Consider the following 25,039-nt stretch of genomic DNA (forward strand, 5'->3'; position numbering starts at 1 on the left):
GGTGGACAATCGCAAAGTGGTCAAACGGGTCTCACCCGGAGTCTTTTGGAGTATTTATAACCAGGGAATGGAAGTAACTCGTTCCTTTTGTAACGAAGTTACAGTTATAAGTTACTTTTTTGGTAACTTTATTGCGTTACTTTTTTTTCTTTGGTAACTGTAATGGTAACGAAGTTACATTTTTTTGGTAACGGTACCCTTATAAAGACTTTTCACCGTTTTCGGATCTCATATGGACCGTTTTTAATCCGTTTTTAGCCCGTTTTTAGCCCGTTTTTAGTCCGTTCCTGCCTTTTTGTTCCATTCACAAGCACTCGCGATATATCGTAAAGATAAACGAGTATAAACGAGTATGCGTATGAGTATTTTTGAGGAGATTGCCCGTTTTTAATACTGGTTTTTCCGCTGATAAACGAGAAACGTATACGTGAGTATGATCATGAGTATTTTTGAGTGAATTGTCCGTTTTCAATACTCGTTTTTCCGCTATGAATATTTTTGAGTGGATTGTTCATTTTCAAAGAAAAGAAATAGGGAATTAGGAATAAAGAATAAATGATTTTAACCTATCAGAAATTGGATACATCGGAATACACGGTTTCTGATAGGTTGAAATCGTTTATTTTTTATTCCTAATTCCTTATTTCTTTTATTGTGCGCAGGGCCTTATCTACTTTAATATTGTGTTTAATTTTACATAAAAATTTTTTTACAGTGCATTGCGCTTGAGACTAGAAAGCCCCTAGATCCATCCGCTGTGATTGGCGGTCGTCGATTTTAAAAAAAGTAACAGAAAAGAACGAAAAATTACTTTCTCAAGTAACGGTAACTGTTACTTTTAAAAATCGGTAACTAGTAACGGTAACTTGTTACTTTTTTTACTCGGTAACGAGTAACTGTAACTTATTATTTTTAAAAAGTAATTTTCCATTCCCTGTTTATAACAATGCACGGCATGATATTGTTAAAATTTTTAAAACATTAAAATATTATATTAACAAATTTAAATGTTTGTCAACAGAAATTCTTTAGAAATGATTTGTATTGCAATGTCATCATTAAAGAAAGTTATCTTATATTCAATATTAAAGTTTTATAAATAAATATTATGCAAAAAATAATTGGGATGCTTAAAGTAAACCTGTCGCAAATGCCATTAAATGTTCTATTTGTTGCAAATTTATTTAACAGCTACATCGTAGAAATTAATATGTATGTATAAATGTTATAACAAAAATGTTTTCTTAAATTAGAATATCCTATTTTAGTTATACGAAAAACTGCGCAAAGAGCGCCCTTCAAACTTTGAGAAATTAATTCCAATTTCTGGTAATATCAGTGAGAAAGAATTAGGTTTATCTGTTGAGGACAAACAAATGCTGGTTGAAAGAGTGACTATAATAATACATGCAGCGGGGGATGTAAAATTAAGTAATAGTTTGAAGAACGCCATATTTGCTAATACTAGAGCAACAAGAGATATCTGTATTTTAGCGCAAAATATGAAGAATTTAATTGTAAGCCGAAAAGAGAGTAGCTGCGATTGTACACATATGTATTTATGAAAAATTTAGCTTATGCTGCATGGCTCATTTTATATATTGCAGTAATATTTTAATAACTCGTGTATTTTAATCACGAATTATCTGAAATAATTATTGTAACACGTATCCTTCAAGATTAATAATAGTTTAAACAAAATAAATTTAGATAAAAGTAAATATAATTGAAATACCATAATGCAGCAACACTAATATAAACTTATAATATAATTACCTATCGTTATAATACAAACTTTTTTATGCCAAAGCAAATTTTTGGGAAACATAGTTTTCAAATGAATTGTTGTTATGTGTTGAAGGCATTGGTGCACGTTAGTACAGCGTTTACACACGTAAATGAGCCATTTATTAGAGAAAAAGCGTATCCACCTGTAACTGACTGGCAAAAGATAATCAAAATGGCCGAAACTTTGGATGAGCATACTTTAAATATTTTTACAGCTAAGTAAGTTACAAATGGAAATCGTGATAAATTTCATAAATATAATTAGATTATATATATATATTAAGAAAATTCTTTTTGTTTCCTTAAAACTTTTGTTATGCTTATTTATATCATTTTTTAAATCATTATTCAAATCTAAATATCAAATATATTTGAAATTACGTATAGATTTTTGGATTACTTTCCCAATACGTATATTTTCTCAAAAAATTTAGCGGAAAGTATAATACAGGAATATTCTTCCTCTTTGCCTTGTGCGATTATAAGACCTTCCATTGGTATGTAGCCTCTTTTTTAATTATTAGGAATAAAATTTTAATACGTTATTATGAAAAATATTTGTGTCTCCATTATTTTGTTTTACATTGTCTTATATTGATAGAGTTCAATTTTTGTAGAGATGATAACAAAGTATCAAGTAAAAAGAATGAAAACGCACACATATGTATATTATTTTAAGTTTTAATATAATATTAAAATAGATATTTTTATGGTTATTTTTATGATTACGATTATGTAATATAAATAATTAAATATTCATGTCTTTTACAAATCTTCTTACTTATAAATGAATTAACATACTTAATGTTTCTTATAAAAAATTAAAATATACAGAAAATAAAGCTGTGTTTAAAGCGTCTTATAGTTTTTTTCGTTTGATTTTGGATATTGGTGGGCAAATTTGATAACATTAGTGATATAAAACAGGTCTGTTCAATTTGAGCTCCGGAGCCAAAACGCAAAACCATCGATGCAAAAAAATTCAATGTGGGTAAGATTTCGGGGACTGTAAAGTGTTGATAAGCGTCACTCAGATGCGTATCAACATTTTACAGTCCCCAAAATCTTACACTGAATTTTTTTTGCGTCGATGGCTTTGCGTTTTGGCTCTGGAGCTCAATTGGACAGGCTTGATAAAGTAATAATATAATGATGAATTTGATTTCTTGTAATATATTGAATTAATGCACAGTAAATATTACTATATAAAGTTTATAATATATCTAAATAAAATGGTATAATATCTAAATAAAATGGCATAATATAATTAACTTTGACAATAAAATAATACATATAAATTTTTTATTAAATAACGTGACAATAACATTGTTAAGTATTTATAATCATATAAGTTAATATAAAATGTCCATATGCTTTTACATGTAACTTTGCTAATTTCATATAGCATGTATAGCAATTTTTAATACATCCTAATCTAATGTGATAAAAGTGACCAAATTTGTTATAATAATAGGCTAACAAACGTTTTCTATATTTTAGTGATGCCATCATTAAAAGAACCAATTCCAGACTGGATAGATAACATTTATGGTCCAATAGGACTTATGATTGGTGTTGGAAAAGCATTAATACGAGTATGTTGCTTATCTAAAGCTTGTATAAACATAGTATCCGTAGATATTGTCATCAAAGCAATAATAGTCGTAACTTGGAAGTTAGGACTAACCATGTATGATCATATATATGCATTTTTAACTATAATACGTTATAAATATGTATGAAAGTTTTTTTTATTCGGAATTATATGAATCCATGTTTACAATATGTTCGTATGCATCTTATTTAATGTAATTTGTTAAATCTAAAAAAAAATATTTGTCAAATACAAACTTATAGAGTCAGATATTATTAGTATTATATAATGTAATATTTATGTTACATAATCATTTAAAGATAATATTTACTTAATATTTAAAATAAGAATTTCGACATCTAAATTCTTCTCAAAAGAGTGATTGTTACATTTTCTTTGAGTTAAATTATTAAAGATGTTAACTTTAACTTATATTATAGTAAAAAAAGGTTAACTTTAACTTATCCAATCCTGACTAACATTATTTAATAATATTTTATATGCTTTTGTACAGTTTGAAATTTCGCAAATATTTGTCTTATTTTTAAAATTCAAATCGCTGATAAAAAATGACATACAAAATTTTTTGTAATTTGCTGTTATAATTAATTTTTCGATTTATTAATTTATTTAAAATTTTATTTATTGTTATTAGCTTTACAGTAAATTCTACATTAACTATTTTAAACTGTACAAGTCAAAAGCATCTAACACATCCAGATGGTGTTAAGTTCTTTCTCAGTATTATGACTGATGAGATACCTTTGGAAGGAACTGTCTGGACTCCTAATACAATAGTGACCGATAATTTTATTCTGTTTTATATATTAACGGTATTATTGCACGTTCTGCCAGCTACATTAATGGATTTAATTTTAAAATTCTCTGGACGACGACCCGTGTAAGATTTAAAATTAATATTTAGTTAATTTAGTAAGTGCAAATTATTTTATAATATATTTGATTCAATCGTTAAATACACCGCAACTGAAACAGCTAAATACTCCCCATTTTCAGCAAAAACATATTTTTTCTCATAAATTAATTAAAAACCCATTTTGCGTTTATTTTCTCTTCGTCTACCTTCAATTTTCTCTAAACATTTAGGAGTAAATTTTTACATACGTATTTATATACATATAATATATCTGTAAAGATGTACATGTTATTTTCAAATCCACTTTTTTGTGGATTCTGAATCTTTAGTCTCAACAATATGATTGAAATTGTGTTATAAGTTTGTTATAAAAAAATGCTAACTAAATCATTTTATATTAATGAATATTAATATATGCAAATTAGGTTCTTACGACTGCAAAGACAACTGTATGAGGCCAATCTTGCAGTGAGTTATTTTTCGTTTCATAACTGGAAATTCAGTAATACAAATTCGTTGGTACTAATATCCTCAATACCATCTGACGATAGAGATACATTTTCTTTCGAACATATTGGTTACGATATTAGAGGGTACCTGAAGTGAGTATATTATAATTTTTTAAATTCTAAATAGTAAAATAGTAATTTGTTATTTATAGTATAGTTCTAAAATGATGATAATTTAAATCCAATAAATGTTTATTTTACAATACAAAGGAATTGCACAATTGGTTTCAAAAAGTTTCTTCTTTATGAAGATATGAATAGACTGGATACAGTCAGAGCACGTAGTAAAAGGTAAAAATATTAAATAAAGTACATGTATAAAATATGTAAATACATTAATTGCATTTATTTTATGTTTAGAGTATATCTGTTGGTGACAATAGTGGAAATTGCTATTTCTATTGGATTGTTATGGATAATATATCAACGGATTTATTGTTATGGATAATATATCAACGGATTTATTTTTTTACATTATATTATGTATAATGGTAAAAGAATGTTAAAGTATGTTAAAAATATGTTAAAACGTTAAACATTCATTTTTGAAATATTTTGAGAACATAATAAGACTATAAACAAAAATATATTTTAATTGAGAATAAATAAAATATTTTTTTCGAAGATTGAGTGATACATGTGCTTGATTATCATAGATTATGATTTAATAGATATGCAATATAAATAAATCAGCAATTTTATAATATTATAAAGTTAGACTTATTATATTATCAAAATATTTCAGAAACAAGTGTTTAAAGTTAAATACTATACACATTTATGTATACAGGGTGTTAATTAAGTATGTTGCCATACTCAACAGAGCTATTCTTTGGTTTATTTCAAGTAAAAAAGTTCATATAAATGACTTTCAAGTGGAGACTTTTACCTTGAAAGTCATCATATCGGACAAGAATCCTCAAATATTTTAGAAAAATAGAAATTTTGAAATATCGATGTGAAGAAAAAAATCGGTAGTTGGAAATGAAAAAAATATTTATTACAATTAAACTTTGACATTAAAATCTCTATATCTAAACACTTTTATTTCATTTAATGCTTCGGCAAATGACGCTCCGCAAGCTCTCTCAAACAATACGCAATTTCGCTTTTGCCATTTATTGTTTTTTTATTGATTTTAATTTAATATTTATAATCTACTCTTAGTATATAACTTAATAATATAATCTAATATAAGTAGTAATTATTCTAACAGATCATATTTAAATTAAACTTCACATATCTTTGCAAGAAAGTGAAGAGTTATATACGATATGTCCATTTTCAACAGCTTTTTTATGTTCATTTAATGTAAATATTATAAAAGAATATAGGGTAACTCCGGTATATACGCCGCATCTATCAAAAACTTAATTTATTAAGTATTATTTATTATGTTTAAAGTAAACGAACTATACCAGTAAAAATTTTGTTCTGTCTACTACTATGAAAAAAATATTAGAAATCGGAAATATTTATTTTTCGTATTAAAAAATGAATTTTTTGAAACCCTTGCATTTTTGCCATACATATCCTATAAGAGTGGGATATATGGCTACTCATAGGAAGAGGGGAGTATGTACGGCTCATGAAAAATTTATAAATAATGCTTATAAATAAGACATAAAATGACACAGTAACTTATAAAATGCATTTATAAAGTTTTATTAAGGAATAAGAATGATAAATATGTATATGAAGTAATAAATAATAATTACAATCTTCCTATATATATTACAAGTGTTATGAGGTATATATTTCATGCAATGCGTTTATTGCATTTAGTGCATTGAATTCAATCTGCGCACTTTGGGCATAAATCCCGCCCGCTAAAAATGTCGTATATCCCAAATAGGTGGGATATAAAATACAAGACAACTAACTAAACAAAGAATACGAAAGCAAAGCACTTATATCTTGCTATACACAACATGCTTTACTATTTCTCTACACGTATGTATTACGAAATAACCACTAAGTCTTTTACACGCCCTACAGTAATCATTTTATGTAGATTATAATTTATGGCGCTACTTATTACAGTGACAAATCGATTCAACTCACAATAATTTCATTAATATTAACAGTAAGAGGCTGAAATTATAACACAATACTAATATAACATAAAGGCATGTAACAGAGTAGTTGTGGGAAAATTACCCCCACTCCTTCTATTTTTTCTGATTTCTGCGGCGTATTTGCCGGAGTTACTCTACTACATTATATTATATGTAAAAAATTTAATGAAAAATATTTAATAATAATATTTGATTAATTCAAAAAATATAATGCAAAGACATATAATAGTTATTGTAAATCGTTTTAATAGCATTACGATAAAGGAAATTTTATACGAGTGAATACATGTGAGTGAGTCTGTGAATACATCTACTAAAAGATGCTATTTACTTGTTTGTTTGATTAAAATTAATTTTTAAGATGACATGTTGATTACATTAGTGCGACCTAAAAGTTCTGCGACGGTACTGACAAGTTTGAAAGAGATATTTTTCATTAATATATGGCTTTTGATTCCAGCGCCCTTTAGTGCCAAGTGATAAAGATCAGCATAAAACTGTTAGAAAAACATTTATAGTATATTATTCTTTATATATTTTGTTTATTCTTTAAGATAAATTTGTGTCTCTTATTCACTATTTCTTATTTTCTTTATTATAAAGAGATATTTGATATATCATTTAAACCGTCAAAGATATGCATGAAAAAATTTTAAATAAAAGTTTTACACTTTTAAGAGTGCATACGCACTTACATATATATGCACATTTATATATTGAAACTGTTAAAATAAATTGTTAATAACTGGTTAACTGATTTCTCAAAATTTTTATTAAATCGATCTTATATTACCTTCGAGTTCTCACCATCTAACGGTACATTGGAAAATTCCGAGCTCACTTCGGTGCAGGATACTATCACTGTTTTCAAAGGAGTTACCAAAAGAGTTAAATTTGATCGCTGTAAAATAAAATAAGACATTTAAAAATTTTTATTCTAATTTATATTATTTAGTACAATAAAAATTAATACTTTTTATAAATTAACATTCACACGTACGTAAACAATATTTTGTCTTTTTAATTTTAGTTTTATTAAAAAGTGAAAAATAAATGAAAAATAAAATTAAAGTAATTATATTAATTTTAAGCGATATTAGGAATAGCTTTTCGTACATTATTGTACTATTTTATATTTTTTATAAAGGCAAAATAATTAATGTCCGACCTCTTTTGCAACACATCCGTGGAGTTCCTTGAATTGTATTACGATTTCTCTTGAATGTCGACTAGCGTTCCAGCGCGACCAGGAGAATGTATATGCTGTGCAAAGTAAAGCCATGCATTCTCGTAGATGCCTCTCAGTTACTGGATGTTTTATCGGAAGAAAACTGAAAGCGTCTCGCTCTGGAAACAAATCGCATCCAGCATCGCGCATCTTCTGTTAGAAAAAAAAAGAGTAATTTATCATACAAAAGAAATTATTTAAATAGTTCTTAACTCTATACGTTAAAAGTAGTATATTAGTCAAAATTTTACTTATTTCAATTTTCGTATTATTATAAACACAAATCACTTGTAAAAGTTGACGATTTTTACCTCAATCAAGATATGCAGCTTCATATATTTTCCAATAATCTCTTTAAGTGCCGTTGACATACCTCCAGCTAACGAATTTAAGCAGACCAAGTCCTCCTACGAAAATAAAGAACTATCAAATATATTAACATAATCAAAATAACAATAATTAGATATTTTAGACAAAAATAAATCGAAAAATATTCAACATAAATAAATGAGAAAGCCATATTCGGTAAAGTTAGTCTTAGTGCCTAATAATATATTATGCAGAGAGAATTTTCTTTTAAAATTTATCCTGAAAACATGGTAAAAAAAAAATTGTAGTACAATATAATATTTTAAAGATTTTTACCATGCATTTCAGTAAAATTAATTAAACTTACTTTATTATAGTTTTATCAATGAATGAGAGACATTTACATTAAAATTCTTCGAAATACAATGTTGTCCCACGACTATCATATTTTCAGGGTAAACTCTAAGAAAAAATTCTCTCCGTGCGTAAATTTTTATAATTTTCAGTTCAAACAAACTGTGCGCTGATTATTCATCAGTCTTCAAATCCCGGCTGATATTTTTCGCAATAAATTATTCACAGTGCTTTAAAGATACTTACCAGCATCAATAATATTAAATTGCTTGTCAATTTTATTTGTAATATTACGTAGTCTTCAGCTTCGGTTTAAAACTGTATTTCAAGACCGACAATAAGTAATCGGCGCGTAGTTTGAATTAGGAATTGTAAAAATACAACGTAGTGGAAAGTGGAGGAACTGTGCGCAGTGGGTAATTGTGCGCATTCTGATTTGGTACTTTTCCAATAAATGACGACATCACTGTGGTGAAATTTTTATGCAGGAGGTAGTCCTCTTAAGATATAACTACAAAAGATACGATGTAAATACGTTACTACCTAACTAGAGAAATACAAAAAAGTGAAATCACATTTTTTCTTGTTATTTGAGTATTCAAATAAGGTGGTAAGACCGTATTTTTAATTTGTTTGTTTAAAGTTGCATACGTTATTAAAGTATGTTATTATGTGCGTCTTTTGAGCTGTTATTTATTAAGTATGGTTAAGAAATATTGAAGTAAATCGTATTTCATATCGAGTCAGGTCGCGGCGGGCAACTGTGCGCAAGCGTTTTAAAATGCGCACAATTACCCATCTTTCATATATTATACGACTAGCACTAATTTTTTCGTTTTTTCTTTGTATTATTATTTTATTTTGCCATTTTATTTTGCCAAAGTCTATGTGCATTATTATTATGTTAGTTTTGTATTTTTGCTTAATATATGTAATATATATTTATATTGCAATATAATAAATATATTTTCTGATTTCTTTGTCAACATTCCATAATTCATTCATTTCCTATGACTTTTGCTTTGCGCACAATTACCCGACGCACGAGAAATTTTTTCGCTTTTCCGTTTTTTTCCTTTTTGCTAAATACAACTTTATTGAATGAAAATCTGTTCAATATGAGGATACATAATGGTAGAAGAATGTTTATAGTTTCTATTTCCATATTTATATCGCTTTGAACTTGGAAAACCATTCCAAAACAACAAATTTCCCTTAGGTGCGCACAATTCACCCACTTTCCCCTATTATTAAACATTAAAATCCACCTTCCGATGACCGAATAGAACTTTTTTCATTTGAGAATAATAATAATGTTTTACATAGACCTTATAAAATAAATTTTTTTAAATGGTATTATACCTTATGGAATATTTGTTAAAGTTATGAAAAATCATTAACATTTTGTATTATTTTTTACATAGAACATTTCATATTTAACTTTCCGTTTTTGTGTGCGCCATTTTTACGAAATTTGTATCTTATGTATTTGTATTTCATGTATTTAATTAATCTAGCTGAAAATAATTTTGATAAGAGTTTTAAGAATAGAATACCCTGACTACAAATTCTGCTTGAACGATGGCAGCGGACACATTGAGCACAATACCACCGCGTACGTTTCTGCTAATTTCAGGCTTGAGCTCCCAACTTTGGAAAGGGATGTTAATAAATTTAAAGGTTGCGAGACCATGGACACCTAATCTGCCAGTCCTAAACGTGATAGTTTGCTTTTCCTCGTTGTATTTTATATCGTGTACATCCTGTGTAGACCATATTTTCTTCTCAGGTATCCAATGTGCCACTAATGGTGGTTCAAACCAAATAATAGAGCTGGGAAGTCTGTAAAAATATAATTTATGAAACATGATTCGATATAAGTATGTTAAACAATTAGAAATGAGAAATTTTATATATATATAGCAGCATAAAGTTTAAAATTTATATAAAATGTTTAAAATTTTATATAAATAGGGCCATAAAGTTTAAAACTTTTATTTATTTAAAAAGACGTGTACAGTATTCTAATATTAATTATATATAAATATATATAATCATAATATTACATATTATTATTATATATAATTATTCTGTTCTTAAAAATATAATTCGTCATACTGCATTACATTTTGGTTAGGTTATACCAAAGACAAAGAGAATGGATTGCGCGATCCGTGTGTCAAAATGGTCGATAAAAGTAAGAAAGAGGGACCGTGGAAGACAGCCATCTCTATCTTTTTCCATCCAACAATGTAATTGGAGAGAGAATGAAAGGGAGATTGGCTGTCTTCCATGATCCCTCTCTCTCATTATTGTCGACCACATTTGAATACTACTTAGATACGGATCGCGCAGTCCATTCTCTTTGAATCATACTGTGTTACATCTTCGTTAAAACTATTGATTTTTTAATTATTTATCCGAAAACATAATAAAATAGTTCATTGAAATATCGTTTCGAGATCGTTAAGATTAAAAAGTTGTCGATTCGAAACTTGCACTGAAATTTCAATACTTTTTAGAGTGATAAAAAATTGTGTATAGGTATAGAAAAATGGAAATATGTAATGAGAACTTGATATATTTTTCAATATTTTGCTGTATACATATGTGTGATACATAAATCTTATATTCTGAAGATTTTTTTGTTTAAAGATCGAATCAATCTTGTTTTGATTTCCAACTCAAAAATTAATTGAAATTGTAGTAGAAATCCAATTTGTAGTAAAAAATTTATTGATAGCAACAGAAATTTTGAAAATGTTAAACTTATTTTCGACGTCGAGATATCTTTTCGAGAAACCATTTCGAACTAAGTTGGTATACTAATAATTTTTTACTTATATTTTACTATTGTTGTATCCAATTTTTATTCATAATTAACTTATCAAAAAAATATACTTTAAAGTTACTAGAGCCAATGCCTCCATTGCGGCCTCCAAAGCTTTCATTTCTGCTTCGATTACTTCTGGTGTTCTTTCAGAATCCGGTGCCGGAGGTGGCGCTTTATATGGCTTGTAAAATTGTACAGATTTTAATTCTTTAGGAATTTGCACTGCAAAGAAAATAATGTTAAAAAATGACAACGTTGACAATACAAATATGTAATATCAAAATAATTATTGCTTACATGTGGTAAGCATAGTATCTCTTTTCATATCCTTTGGTTGCGGTGGCTGATAAACTAAATCGATGTGTAAAACGCCACCAAGTATCCTGTATTTTCGTAAATTTATCTCTGTCTTTTCGCAGCGTGTGAATAGCAGTTTTCTAATTTCTTTTCGAGTTTCATCTAAAAACAAGAAAAATGAACATTTACTAAAATGATTTCATTATTACATTAATTTTAAGATAGAACAGGATCCACAATAAAATAAATTAATGTAAAGAAGAATTAATTTCTGTGAAATTGAACATCTAGAGATTTCAATCTTTTAACCAGAAAAGCATTTAAATGAAATTTTTAGCTTCTTTCTTTTATTTTTCTATTTTTATTACATTTATATTATAATGCTATGGTATACTAAATACAGCGTAGAAAGTATTTCATTTTAACATGTTTTTAAGTACCCATTATCTTTTTAACATATGTTGAAGTATAATAATAAATTTTTAATAAAGAATTCAAAATTTCAATGAATGTATCAACGACATGTTTTTGGGAACTACACGATTGAGAACTGTACCTTCTCTTTGTAAAATAATTTCATCTGGTGTAGGCAGATAAGATAATTGTTCTGATTCTTGTTCTTGCTCTGGACGTTTCGCTCCTTGAATTCGTTCCGGCTTTTTTTGTTGTTTTCCTTTTCTTTCGGGCTTTGTAGGTACCAGAACTGGCGGGTTCTCCATTTTCTCAAGTACAGCATTTTTTTCTTCCAATCGAAGGCGACGGCCTTCAACCTGCTCTTCACGTATCTTTAATTTCGTAGTATATTCATTTTGACAATAGGTTAAAAAATCTGAAGCATATATAAAAACAAAAAATTTAATAAACTCATATTCTTTTACAAAAATAAAGGTATTTATAATATGGTTCTTTACGAGTTTTACTGCACCCATAAAACTTTCATACGACACTTTTCAATTTTCACATATATATATATATATTTTGTATATACATACATACATACAGGGTAAATCAGAGTCGTTGAACCAGCTTTTTACCCTATGAGAAAATTATCGACTGTGCACATCTAATTATCGACTTAGCGGTATAGATCGGATGTGTATACATATATATGTATATATATTATAGCGTTTCTGAACCCACATGTTTATATGACTTTATTTCATCCTTTTAATGAGTGGAATATGCTCTTTAAGTTTGGCCAACTATTTCTGAAACACCCTATATAAATATAGATATATTGTATATGTACGTACGATAATTTTCTGGAAAGCAATAAAACTTGTTCTCTCTCTCTCTCTCTCTCTCGTCATTGTTACTTTTATATATCAAAACCGGTAATTTTTATTAACTTATATCTTTTGCTAATTTTATTTTTAATTGTTTTTTCTAACAAATTGTTTTATAATTCTATACAATATTATTTTAATATCTTAGCGTTAACACGTCATTTCTTACTCAAACTAATAAATTAAAGAATAAAATTCGTAAACAAATTATAATTTGTACCTATGGTATACATGCTTTCATATTCTTCTGGAAGTTTTGGCATAATATACGATCTCGAAGAATCAGAGTAATGATCATACTTTACCCACAATGCTCGTATTGCCATACAATAACAATCAATGTCTAAAGGCATTTTAACAGTCAGCTCAATTTCCTTGAAATAAACTTCAATAGGTTTTCTGTCGAAATAATTTAGTTCTAGCTTAAAGTCAATAGTGAATTAAATTGATATGTCACGTTTATGTATTATTTCGCAAAAAATATATTTGTTCTTATAAATGTATATGCAAAGTTATATTAAATGCTACTACGTACCTATCTTTTTCGGTGACTTGTTGAAGTGGAACAGGCAATTTTATCAAGACCCAAATACAACAACTGATTTGATCGGAAATGTTAGTGTATCTTGCTGTTTTTATGCTCTCGCGAACCATATCCCTGTCTATCTGACGCAAAAGAGAGTAACACGCTGCATTTATCCATTCTTGAAGCTTTTCACGAAATCGCTGTCTAATCTGTTAAGCATTTAACTTACGTAAATATTAAAATTTTATGTACTTAAGAATCACATATAATAAGTTGATTGCATATAATTGTATTGCATATAATCGATTGCGTATAATATTATTGAATTTAATATATTATCACCATCTTGCATTCGATTCTATAATCTGGTGAGCTAATTAAAGAGAATTCTATTATTTCGTTGAGTTTCGTCAACAGCTGTAAAGGAAAATATGTAATTATTATTTTCATGATGAATAAAAACAAAACGTTATAAATATTATCTCTCATCTTTGTTAAATTGATTGTGACATATTAATGTATATGTTACGGGCAAAGTCCGTAAGTGGTCAATGTCGACATTACCTATTTGCAGACTTTGCCCATAATATATATAAAATATCTAACTATTTAAGTATTTATTGTACTTTTGTAGCTTAAAATTTTTTTGCTTTTAATTGCATTAGAATATTAATAATTGTATTATTAATTGGTTTAATTATTTCAAATTTACGTACATAAATAATGATATTGAATTTCGTAATAAATTTGTTCATGTTAACTTTTTCGTCTTCCATAGACCATAAAAATAAAAAAGTATTCATTTCGGACAAACTGCCAGGATCTGGCAATCCGTCGCAAGTCATATATCTAGTCCACTGAAAATAATAAATTAGTTATAATTAGAGATATTATCAAATGTGCTTTTTTTATGTGAGTTACAAGCCTGTTTAATACAATTATAATTCGTATTTAATTCAATATTTGTTATTCAATGTTTGTTGTCCGAGAATAAATAGTTAAATGATTTAAAAAAGTATTAATAACTATACATATGCAAAAAAATGTATATTAGATATAATAAAGAAAAATATGTATTTCATATAAGCATCTTATATAATTATTTACGAGGGTCGTTTGAAAAGTTTTGAGTCTAACATAGAAACAAGTATTTTTTTGGTCAAAAAATTCAGTTTTATTTTTCAACATAGTCTCCTTTTAAGTCGATACACTTTTCCCAGCGATGCTCCCATCCCTTTAACCCATTCAAATAATAACTGGCGTCTTACTCTGCAAAATAGACTTCTACGGATGTAATCCACTGTTTTGACTGTTTCTTCGTCTCAAGAGTGAAGTAGTGGATCCAAGTTTCATCAACAGTTATTAATCAACATAAAAAATCCGACTCGTTTCGCTTAAACCGTTCCAATAGAACCTTGAAAATGTATATTCGATTTTTTCCATTTTTACAAAATCACTGACATCGACTGGCACAAATGACTGTCAAACAACAACTGAGCGTCCACAATGGCTACAATTTTCACAGGTATCTTTCAAAGCATGTACGATTGTAGTACCAGAATAGTTTTGAGTAATACCATCTTCATGTTGAGGCTCAAAACTTTTCAAATGACCCTCGTATTATAAGTATACAAATAAGAAAAGATAACATTTACATTTTCTTCTTTTTCGGAGGCAAATAAGTATTTCATAAATGCACTTTTGTAATCGTGAAGCACGGACAATGTCTCTTCTAATTGAACTTTTCGCATTGCTGCCTCGCGTTCATCGAGCAATATTTGTCTCTCCGTATTGTACTTTTCTAATCGTATCTCTTCCTGCATATCTTTAATCATCTGCATTCTTGATTAAAAATATTTTATTAACAAAATAATGAAAAAGCTCAAAGTATAATGTGAGTAATTATTTTCTGTATTAACATATTTTATTAATCAATTTATTAATTTAATTAAATCTCGATAGTTTAAAAAATTACTAAAATAGATTAATTGATAATACATTATATAGACGTCCGTTACTATTAATTAACGGGCGTTGATTATTGACATTTCTGTGTTAATATTTCATTTACTGTGTAATTTAAGTAATCAGATTTAATTAATTGTTATCTCCTATAATTGATTGTCTAAACTCATACCTAATTCTTTCAGCTTCAGCGGCTGCAGATGCCGCTTGCTCTTTTTCTAACGCTTTAAGTGCTTTTTTAGTCATTGTTTCAGTTTCTAGAGATTTAGGCTAAATTGATCGAACGATGTAATTATCCTTTGCTTCGATAAAATTTTTATGTGTAAAGTGCAACAACTGATACCTGCGAAATAAAGTGTTCATTATTCTAGCTGCATTATTTCGCATTGTGTATATAACATCCTACGATATTTATAAACCTTGAAAAATATTGGAAGAAAAAACAACCATGGAAGAGCAAATTATAATTTTATTTTTAAAATGTACAGTGTTGCGGGAGCAGAATTACCTGTATCGCACTCCATGCATGTAGCTAGAACAAATTAATACATATTGAAGTTATAATACAATTTTTATTTCTATAAAAAACATATTTGGATTAATTTAAACAGTCTTTATAAGAAGTTTTGCTTTAATCTTATTTAATATACATATACATTTACCTTTCACAGTTCATTAATTCTTATTAAAATATAGATATATTTAGAATTCTATATATAATGTATAAAATTATGTATACATTTTTATTATTTGTAAATATCATTATATAAATACTTTATCAATTATGTACTGGTTTGCAATTATTTAAATATAAAAAAAATAAATTGATAAAACAATATTACACTATTAAATAAATAATATATAAATTTTAAAAAAATTCGTTTATGATATAAATATTTTATTCTTTCATTGATATATTAGAACGCATGAAAGGTATCATGTAAGTACTGATGATAAAAAAGTATGCTATATTCAAAAGTAAAATTGGCAAATTATTAACAAATATTTTTCTTTTTTTAAAAAAGTCCAATAATTATGTTTTAAATACATCTAATTCTATAGCTCTTTTCTAGATAAATAATCAACATAACGAAAACGTACTAGGGATGAGAGAGTTGGTAATTTTTTCATCTTCGGTAATTGCCAACGTACATAATCTTTGTCTTCTTCATATTCATCATATGCAGTTTCAGAGTTCGAGATAGAACGTGAGAAATTACTATTTCCAAAAAATGATATTGTTTCGCCTTGTACCTTATCTCCAATTCTGTTTCCTGCTTCAACAATTACTTCCTTTGGATTTCCAACGTTTCTCTGAATGGAATTTCTACAAACAGAAAAATCTTAATAAAGTGATAGAATAAAAACCTTGTGTGAAACTAATGATTACTAAACGATAAGAAAATTTCTTAAAATAAGGTTTATTTAAGTTGTCAATAGATATAACTTTTTATGCAAACTATTATGATACTATTTGGTTTCATACTTTATAATATTTCCAGGACTGAAAAGAATCGAGCTATCAATAGTAGAACGTGACATTTTTCCATCAATTCCTTTTTTAGATTCCATGAGTACATTCGCGTAATGCAAACGCTCTACTTTATTGCATGTTATTATTATAGACTAAGAATCTATGATGGTTGTTCTCTGGGATTAGTCATAAAAATATTTACAAAAATCGGAAATTAAATTTATACTAATTAAATAAATTGCGTTATAAAATGGAGAAAATTATTACAATCAAGAAATTATGCAAATTTAAAACTTTAATTAAACTATCGATGATTATTGATTAGTTTTAAAAGCGAGGTTAAACAAGAATGTGTCAAACGCGTAACAAAATAAGCACTGGAAAAGACTGATATGTATATACCCATGGAGCAAAAAGTATTAATGTGGGCCCCCATTTCGTTTCTTTTCAATTTTTAATTTTTTAGTTGTATTTAGTCAATGATATGAAAAACTATAATTTATTAAAATTTAAATTTAATATAAAACACATTTAAAATGATTAAGCTCACAAAATAGGAAAATTGTTTAAATTAAATGAGACGTGTTGTGATGTAATTATCTAAATACGATGATGAAATAGATTCTGCCGTTATATTTTTACAGAATTTGATTTCTTCAGATTTATTTTAACTTTCCATAAAGTCTAAATAACTTATACATACACACACACACACGCACGCACACATTTGAAGATAACATGATATGACGCGCAAAACATATATTTTATACATGTACACAGTAAAAAAATTTGTGTATTTGTATTGGAAACGGTCCACTCACGTTTGTGTTAACAGTTGAATTTTTTAACATGTTCGAATGTTAATTTAAAATAATGTGATTATGTTATTTAAAGATTTTTTGTGAAATTAATATATTCAATGTTTCTTATGGGTCAATTCTAAGCAGAATCGTAAGACTCGTAATGTATTCTCGTAAAACTTGTAAGAAATTATGACTAGTATTCTAATTTTATGCATATGTATCGTAAGACGTACGATTATTCGTAAATATCTACGATTTCTTACAAATTTTATGGCTAGTAAGAAGCTGTCTGTAAAAATATTGTATAAAGGTATAAGCACTTAAAACTTTTTACAAATCTTACAGGAATATGTTACGAGCCTTACGATTCTGCTTAGAATTTAAGCATTAGTATCAAAATAACACAATTTATAAGTAAGTAAACAAGTAACATAAAAATAATGTGTTTTAAAACGTAAATTCTAAGACAAATGAATAAAATACGTGTTGATTTAACATATAAATGTTAATTTTGTTAAAAAAATATACTTCCACGGTTTATTTACAAATGTTGATATTATCTTTTTTGTGTGTATTCTTTTACACTTGCTCACCAAGCGATTGATTCTTACTTATGGATCTAATCATTCACGTTTAACCTTTCTAGAAGCAAGGATGAGTTTCGAAACTCATCGAAAAAAAGTGTTGCAACCGTTCTGTCCACGATGTATACAGTTAGAAAAAATGTGTTGAATTTAACATAAATCGCATGTCCAACTCAAATTTTTGGGTTAATTTGACACAAAATTAATATCGAAGGTTACATAAATAATATGTAAAAGAATACACACAAAAAAAAAGGTAATATCGACACAGTTTGTAAATAAACTGTAAAAGCATATTTTTTCAGAAAATTAACATTTATGATATGTTAAATTAACATGTATTTTATTCATTTGTCTTAGAATTTACGTTTTAAAACACATTATTTTTATGTTACTTGTTCATTTACTCATAAATTAGTGTCATTTTGACACTAAGAAACATTGAATATCAATTTCACAAAAAACCTTTAAATAACATAATCACATTATGTTAAATTAACACTCGAATATGTTAAAAAATTCAACACGAACTGTTAACACAAATGTGAGTAGACCGTTTCCAATACAAATACACAAGTTTTTTGACTGTGTAATTATATTCACGTTCCATGTGAATCGCAAAAAAATCAAATGCCATTATTTTAAATACAATACAAATAACTTGATTTCCTTTCCTATCATCCTTTCCTATCATCATTTCCGCTCAATTATTCGTCTCTAAATACGTTATACAATTTACTTATCAATTTAAATCCGGATTTTCTTACGAAACGTTTTCTTACGAAACGAATTCATCATGCATAAAGAATTCATTCTTAAAAATCAAATCTAATTATTCAATTCTACTTGACTGCTCAATTCTATTTTCACGAGATCACAAATTAATATTTGCTTCATGACAACGTGTCTATTTTATACTGCGGTTATTATACGGCAGTTCTTGAGTTAGCGTTGCATTACAGTTTGAATTATTCTCTCTACTCCTTCGATTTTGCTTGCGGAGGATCTACAATATATGTAGATCAATATATAAATATGGAGAATCTTGCTCTTTGAACTTCCACGAATATCATTATCACTAGATAGGTTCTATGTCATTTCCTGTATTCAATTTCTTATTAGACTCATTCATACGTTTGCTGTGTCTTGAAGACAAAGTGTTGTGATTTCGTACTGTGTTACAAAAATCAAGTGAATTTTTATTAAATTTATCCACGTTTGAATCACATTTTCTCTTTTTTTTACTACTGTTTATTTGTCATTTTTTATATATTTTATTGATTATACTTCTGTTACATTTAAACATGGAAAATAATGCGGCAGATATGTATATTCCGGCCTTTTATGCTGGTCGTAGTATTTTTATAACCGGTGCCACTGGCTTCATAGGCAAAGCTCTCGTAGAAAAGCTTCTGCGATCATGTCCCGATATAATAGAAATATTTATATTGATAAGAACCAAGAAGGGACTGAGCGTTAATGATAGGCTTAAAAAAATGTTAGATAACAAACTTTTCGACAAACTACGAAGCGAAAAACCATCCAGTTTTGACAAAATCATTCCCATAACAGGAGATGTACTTGCTGAAAATTTAGGATTGCTAGCCAGTGATCGCGAAATCTTGATTGATAGAGTATCCATAATTTTCCATATTGCCGCTAGCGTTAGATTTGATGAAGGACTCAAAGAAGCAGTCTTCAATAATACTAGATCGACACGTGATATTTGTATTTTAGCCCAAAAAATGAAAAAATTGATAGTAAGTATTTACTATTTTTTTTTAAATCGAATTTATTATAATAGTTTCGTGCAAATAATCATAAGTAAATGTAATTTTAAACAATAAAATCTTTATTAATAATTTCACATGTTAACTTATATGTTTCAATGTAAGTTGTAAAAAAAATACGTAAAATTGAATAACTAACTGCAAAAATATTTGAACAAATTGTAATAAAAATTTATATTAATGCACAAACATAAATTTAATTTTTTTGTTGAAAATTTTAAACTCCAAAGAAAACATAGAAAATTTTATACAATATACTACATAGTATCGTATTCAAATATATCATATAAGTATCGTATACAAATATATTGTGTACGATAATAGGGTAAACAAGTATAAACAAGATAAAAAACAAAATTCGTTAACTGTTAATTCAGTTAGCAACCCGTAAAACTCTCTCTTTATGATAAAAAGAAATTTTATTTTAATTTCATATTTAACATTGTAGAATGGACTATATGAAAACTGCCAAATGCAAAGCGTATTACTTAAGAACATGTCTACTGTCTCAAAATAACTTCTCGATATTAACAATATTTAATGTATAATTCTAGGTTCTTTTGCACGTTAGTTCTACGTATACGCAAACCGACAAACCCGTAGTGGACGAGATTTTATATCCTTCAGAATTTGACTGGAAAAAAATGATAAAGATTGCCGAGTCCATCGACGAACACGTTCTTGAAATATTAACAGCAAAGTAAGCTTTATAGAGGGCGATATATCATATTGTCACTTTTAAAATAAACGTTCACGTTTATTTACAGAACTCTAGGAACGATACCAAACACTTATACTTTTACTAAAAAGTTGGCTGAGCAAGTGATAAGCGATTATTCCAGATCATTGCCTTGCGTACTGATCAGGCCATCGATTGGTGCGTATGTAATGCTAATACACCTATGCTTTTAATCATTACTTGCATTGTTTATATATAAATTTAGTTTTATGTTAATCAAATTTCCTGGTTTAATGTTTTTGTTAGAATTGTTTTAGGTTTGTAAAAAAAATGTAAATAATTGTTGTTTTATTAAAAAAAAATGCAAAAATATCTTTGACACTTTCTGTTCTAGATTAATGTTATGTGTATATGTAAAAAAAAAGGATCGGAATTAGTTGTATATCATTGAGTTTCTCAATAATTAATAAGAAATTAATTAACAAAGATTTGCAAATGACCATGTATCCTCACGATTCAGTGACAAGAATAAGTCCAGCGTTACATATTCACGGTTGTAAGAAGCATACTCCTCCCCAATGCCTCCCCACACAAGTACTCCAACGTAATGTCACGTAATGCTGGGCTGCCTTTTCTTCATTGCTATTTATTTGTCATTAAATCATATGGATGCATTTTTATGGTAAAAGATTTTTTGTTTTGTTTTACGCTTTATCTGCTCAAGAAAAATAGTAGATACAATTATCAGATACTCTATATAATAATATTTTAACAAAATATTTAGTTTTTCATATAATGTGTATATTAGATAATGCAAAATATAAAGTAATTTATTAATATATCTCAAATTAAATATTATATTAAATATAAAAACTAAGATATAATTAAAAAACAAGCTAACATAAAATTATACAGGAAATTATATACAGTAGGGAATGGACATTAAGAAATATCAAATTACTTTTTTGTATTTTAGTTGTATCAACATCGTTTGAACCTATTGTTGGCTGGATTGACAACTTCAACGGGCCTGTTGGAATGTTAGTTGGTGGCGGCAAAGGCATATTGCGTGTGTTGTGGTGTGATCCTAACATTGTTTCTGATTTTATGCCAGTTGATGCAACCATTAAAGCTCTGATAATTGCAACTTGGAAACGTGGAATCAAAACGTAAGAGAAGATAGAAGAAAAAGAGAGAGGAGAGAGAGAGGGGAGAGAGAGAGAGAGAGAGAGAGAGAGAGCGCGAGAAAGAGCGACACTTACGATAAAATAAAACAACTTAAGTCCTTAATGTGTTACATTTTAAAATGCTAGGAGAAATATTACATTCAATTTATATAGAAATTCATAGCACATTTTATGCTTTAGTGAGAACAAAACAATTGATGTCTATAACTGCTCTGGAAATGGTATAAAGCCCTTGAACTTACAAAATATAGTTCATTCAGGCATTGACATTATAAAGGATATACCTTTGGAAAATTTAATTTGGAACCCAAAAACGACAATAACCAAAAATTTTTACATATATTATATATCGGTGTTATTACTACACATTTTCCCGGCAATTTTTTTGGATGGTGTTTTGAAATTATTTGGTGTGCGCCCAATGTAAGATTTATTTAAATATATAAAAATTTATTTTATTTTTATACAAACTTATTACAATTAAATTATAATTAAAAATTTTTTTATAATAGAAACTTCCGATTATACACGCATTTTAATTTTGGCAATAATAGATGTTTGAACAAAATATTTTCCAAGAAAAACAATTAATAAATAAATGGGAAATATTTCTTTTAAACGTTTATTGTTAGTGGATTATATTTTATTTCCTAAAATTAAATTATAAAATATGTAAAATAAAACCTGTCGTAAGTTTCTTCGTCTAGATACCAGTTAAATATTTAGTAATGTATTCAATATTCGTAGCTTGCTCAGATTACAAAGAAAAGTATACGTGTCTAACAGCGCTTTGTCATATTTTTTGCTGAATCAATGGAAATTTGTTAATGCAAAGTTGTTAAATATATTGGATGATCTCAGCGCCGATAATAAAAAAGAGTTTGGATACCCTTTTCAAACTATCGATGTATTACAATTTTTTAAGTGAGTGACTACTTATATAGTTATAAATTATAATGTAATAAAATTCTATTTATCTACATTAACATCATTCTTCATTCACAGAGACGGGATAATTGGTGCCAAAATATATTTGTTAAATGAAAGCATGAATTTAGAAGCATCTAAACGTCACTATAAAAGGTGAGATAAATTTTTTATATAAAATAGAAAATCGATACTTACTAAATAACTCTTTGATTATTCTCAAGTCTGTTTTTTCGTCAAATTTTCTTCATGACACTAATCAAAAAGCATAGCAATGTTTCATGTTACTGACGCATTCTTTACAAATGATTGAAAGTAAAAGATTAGTCGTACTTATTATAAAATTCCAATCACACTGAACGCGTGCCACCTAAATATCTTAACATAACGTTAAATGCACTGCACACGGAGCGAAAAAATTATGTTATGATGAAATTGAGATTAACGGTAAAACTGTTAATGAAGACAATTCGAAGCAATAGAAAAATTAATAAGCAGATGGAAAATTAAAGACTGCTTTGCGTAATGTCGCGTTAGCGACAAAGATACGTATACACAGCGCTGTTTGATCGATCGTGGTGTTGTCAACTGGAAATTAAGTCGTAACGTGGAAATATAACTCGACAACCGACGAAAGCTTTCATAAATTGTAACATTGGCCGAACTACATTTAGAAACTTGTTAATTTTAGTTTTACTCAGAAGAGCCATTTGTTTGTTAGACATTTCGTCTAGTTGCAACGCTTAAATGTCTGAACAATTAAATAAAAAGTTTTACAAATCCTAAGGAATAATATAAATTCTTACACATGTTATATTGCTAATCAAGTCGATTTGAGAAAAAACTAAAACTGATCGGTATGTTACACATTTTCGGTTCGGTCAAGCATAAAACCAACGTATAATGTATATTCCATGGTTGGCAACGTTACCTCATAAAAATAACTCGTTAGGGGCTCCGCACAATAAAAGGAACAGGGAACAGAGAACAGAGAATAAGAATTTCAACCTATCAGAAATTATGTATTGTAGAATACACAGTTTCTGATAGGTTGAAATTCTTATTCTCTGTTCTCTGTTCCCTGTTCCTTTTATTGTGCGGAGCCCCTTACTGTTCTTCAAAACGTAACGGGTCGTTACTTTTTCGTTACTTTCTTTTCTTAACACTAATAGAATATTATAGTGTTTTCATTGGTAGAACTTGTGAGCACTCAATGCACATTAAAGCCGTTGTACACAACTCTAAATGTAAAAATGAGATATCTCAATTGATGAAGTGTCTAAAGAATATTTTATCAAATAGTATAATAAAATGTATTGAGGATTTCGCGGTTTAACTCGTTCTATATTTTTATTAACCATACATCTTTACGTCGATTGTACAACGGCTTTAAAGTGCACTGAATGCGCACTAGTTCTGCCAATGAAAAACGCCATTATATGCGTAATTAAATTCCTGCAAGTAATCTTTGCAAAAAGATATCAGAATTCTATTTTTTAGTAGAGGAATAAAACTTAAAAACTGATAAATGTATATACGCTCTAGTTACAATTAAAATTTTTATAATAGAAATAGAGTAACGATAAAAATAACTAGTAAAATCGTTACCATTACCCCAAAAATGCGTTATCATGAACGTTACTCAGAAGAAAATGTAACGTCATTACCCAATCGTTATCAAAAAAAGTAACTTGTAACGGTAACGACATTACAAAGAACGCGTTACTTGCCAACCCTAGTATATTCTATATATTGCTCGAATAATGCTGTTGCTAACTGCATGTAAAGCCTCAGACACAATGTGAGAGAATAGTGATAGCGATAAAAATAACTTATCAGAAATCGGATATACCAAATTACACAATTTCTGATAGGTTTAAATTGTGTAATTTCTATCGCTATCGCTATTCCCTCGCATTGTGTCTGGGGCTTTACATTGACTGGGAAAGAG

At 27.8% G+C, this 25,039-nt stretch overlaps 3 protein-coding genes and 1 pseudogene across 3 annotated transcripts in view; 2 read left to right on the top strand and 2 right to left on the bottom strand.

Moving 5' to 3' along the window:
- Positions 1 to 5,063, top strand: part of LOC108723214 (fatty acyl-CoA reductase 1) — a 7,571-nt gene extending 2,508 nt beyond the window's left edge. Inside the window, exons 4-10 of the mRNA XM_018448775.1 lie at positions 1,269 to 1,517; positions 1,862 to 2,007; positions 2,176 to 2,285; positions 3,289 to 3,488; positions 4,024 to 4,283; positions 4,685 to 4,861; positions 4,979 to 5,063. Of these exons, the coding sequence (XP_018304277.1) occupies positions 1,269 to 1,517; positions 1,862 to 2,007; positions 2,176 to 2,285; positions 3,289 to 3,488; positions 4,024 to 4,283; positions 4,685 to 4,861; positions 4,979 to 5,063 (1,227 nt within the window). The remainder of the gene's footprint in view (positions 1 to 1,268; positions 1,518 to 1,861; positions 2,008 to 2,175; positions 2,286 to 3,288; positions 3,489 to 4,023; positions 4,284 to 4,684; positions 4,862 to 4,978) is intronic.
- A 2,052-nt stretch (positions 5,064 to 7,115) lies between these two features.
- Positions 7,116 to 15,890, bottom strand: LOC108723322 (axonemal 84 kDa protein). Its single transcript, XM_018448997.1, has 14 exons — positions 15,817 to 15,890; positions 15,335 to 15,521; positions 14,396 to 14,536; positions 14,022 to 14,096; positions 13,689 to 13,888; positions 13,374 to 13,552; positions 12,424 to 12,696; positions 11,868 to 12,029; positions 11,639 to 11,792; positions 10,294 to 10,579; positions 8,386 to 8,481; positions 8,015 to 8,227; positions 7,640 to 7,747; positions 7,116 to 7,343 (listed from the first exon to the last, which is right to left on the bottom strand). Exons 1-14 carry the CDS (start codon positions 15,888 to 15,890, stop codon positions 7,203 to 7,205), a joined length of 2,289 nt encoding a protein of 762 aa, XP_018304499.1. The 3' UTR covers positions 7,116 to 7,202.
- A 165-nt stretch (positions 15,891 to 16,055) lies between these two features.
- LOC108723215 (uncharacterized) lies at positions 16,056 to 17,260 on the bottom strand (annotated as a pseudogene).
- A 2,500-nt stretch (positions 17,261 to 19,760) lies between these two features.
- The window catches only part of LOC108723323 (fatty acyl-CoA reductase 1), a 10,685-nt gene continuing 5,406 nt past the window's right edge, over positions 19,761 to 25,039 (top strand). The window contains exons 1-7 of the mRNA XM_018448998.1: positions 19,761 to 20,265; positions 20,850 to 20,995; positions 21,063 to 21,172; positions 21,951 to 22,143; positions 22,342 to 22,584; positions 22,909 to 23,085; positions 23,167 to 23,244. Of these exons, the coding sequence (XP_018304500.1) occupies positions 19,810 to 20,265; positions 20,850 to 20,995; positions 21,063 to 21,172; positions 21,951 to 22,143; positions 22,342 to 22,584; positions 22,909 to 23,085; positions 23,167 to 23,244 (1,403 nt within the window). The 5' untranslated portion in view covers positions 19,761 to 19,809. The remainder of the gene's footprint in view (positions 20,266 to 20,849; positions 20,996 to 21,062; positions 21,173 to 21,950; positions 22,144 to 22,341; positions 22,585 to 22,908; positions 23,086 to 23,166; positions 23,245 to 25,039) is intronic.

The sequence above is a fragment of the Mycetomoellerius zeteki genome, unplaced genomic scaffold (assembly GCF_001594055.1).
Source record: "Mycetomoellerius zeteki isolate Tzet28-1 unplaced genomic scaffold, Tzet1.0 scaffold228, whole genome shotgun sequence".
Taxonomy (NCBI): Eukaryota; Metazoa; Arthropoda; class Insecta; order Hymenoptera; family Formicidae; genus Mycetomoellerius; species Mycetomoellerius zeteki.

Coding starts and splice junctions, on each gene's coding strand:
- LOC108723322 (XM_018448997.1), bottom strand. CDS start 15,890: ATGACTAAAAAAGCACTTAAAGCGTTAGAAAAAGAGCAAGCGGCATCT. Junction 14,537..15,334: donor CCTCCGAAAAAGAAGAAAAT/GTAAATGTTATC, acceptor TATTATTTTCAG/TGGACTAGATATATGACTTG. Junction 8,228..8,385: donor AGCTGCATATCTTGATTGAG/GTAAAAATCGTC, acceptor TTTTTCTAACAG/AAGATGCGCGATGCTGGATG.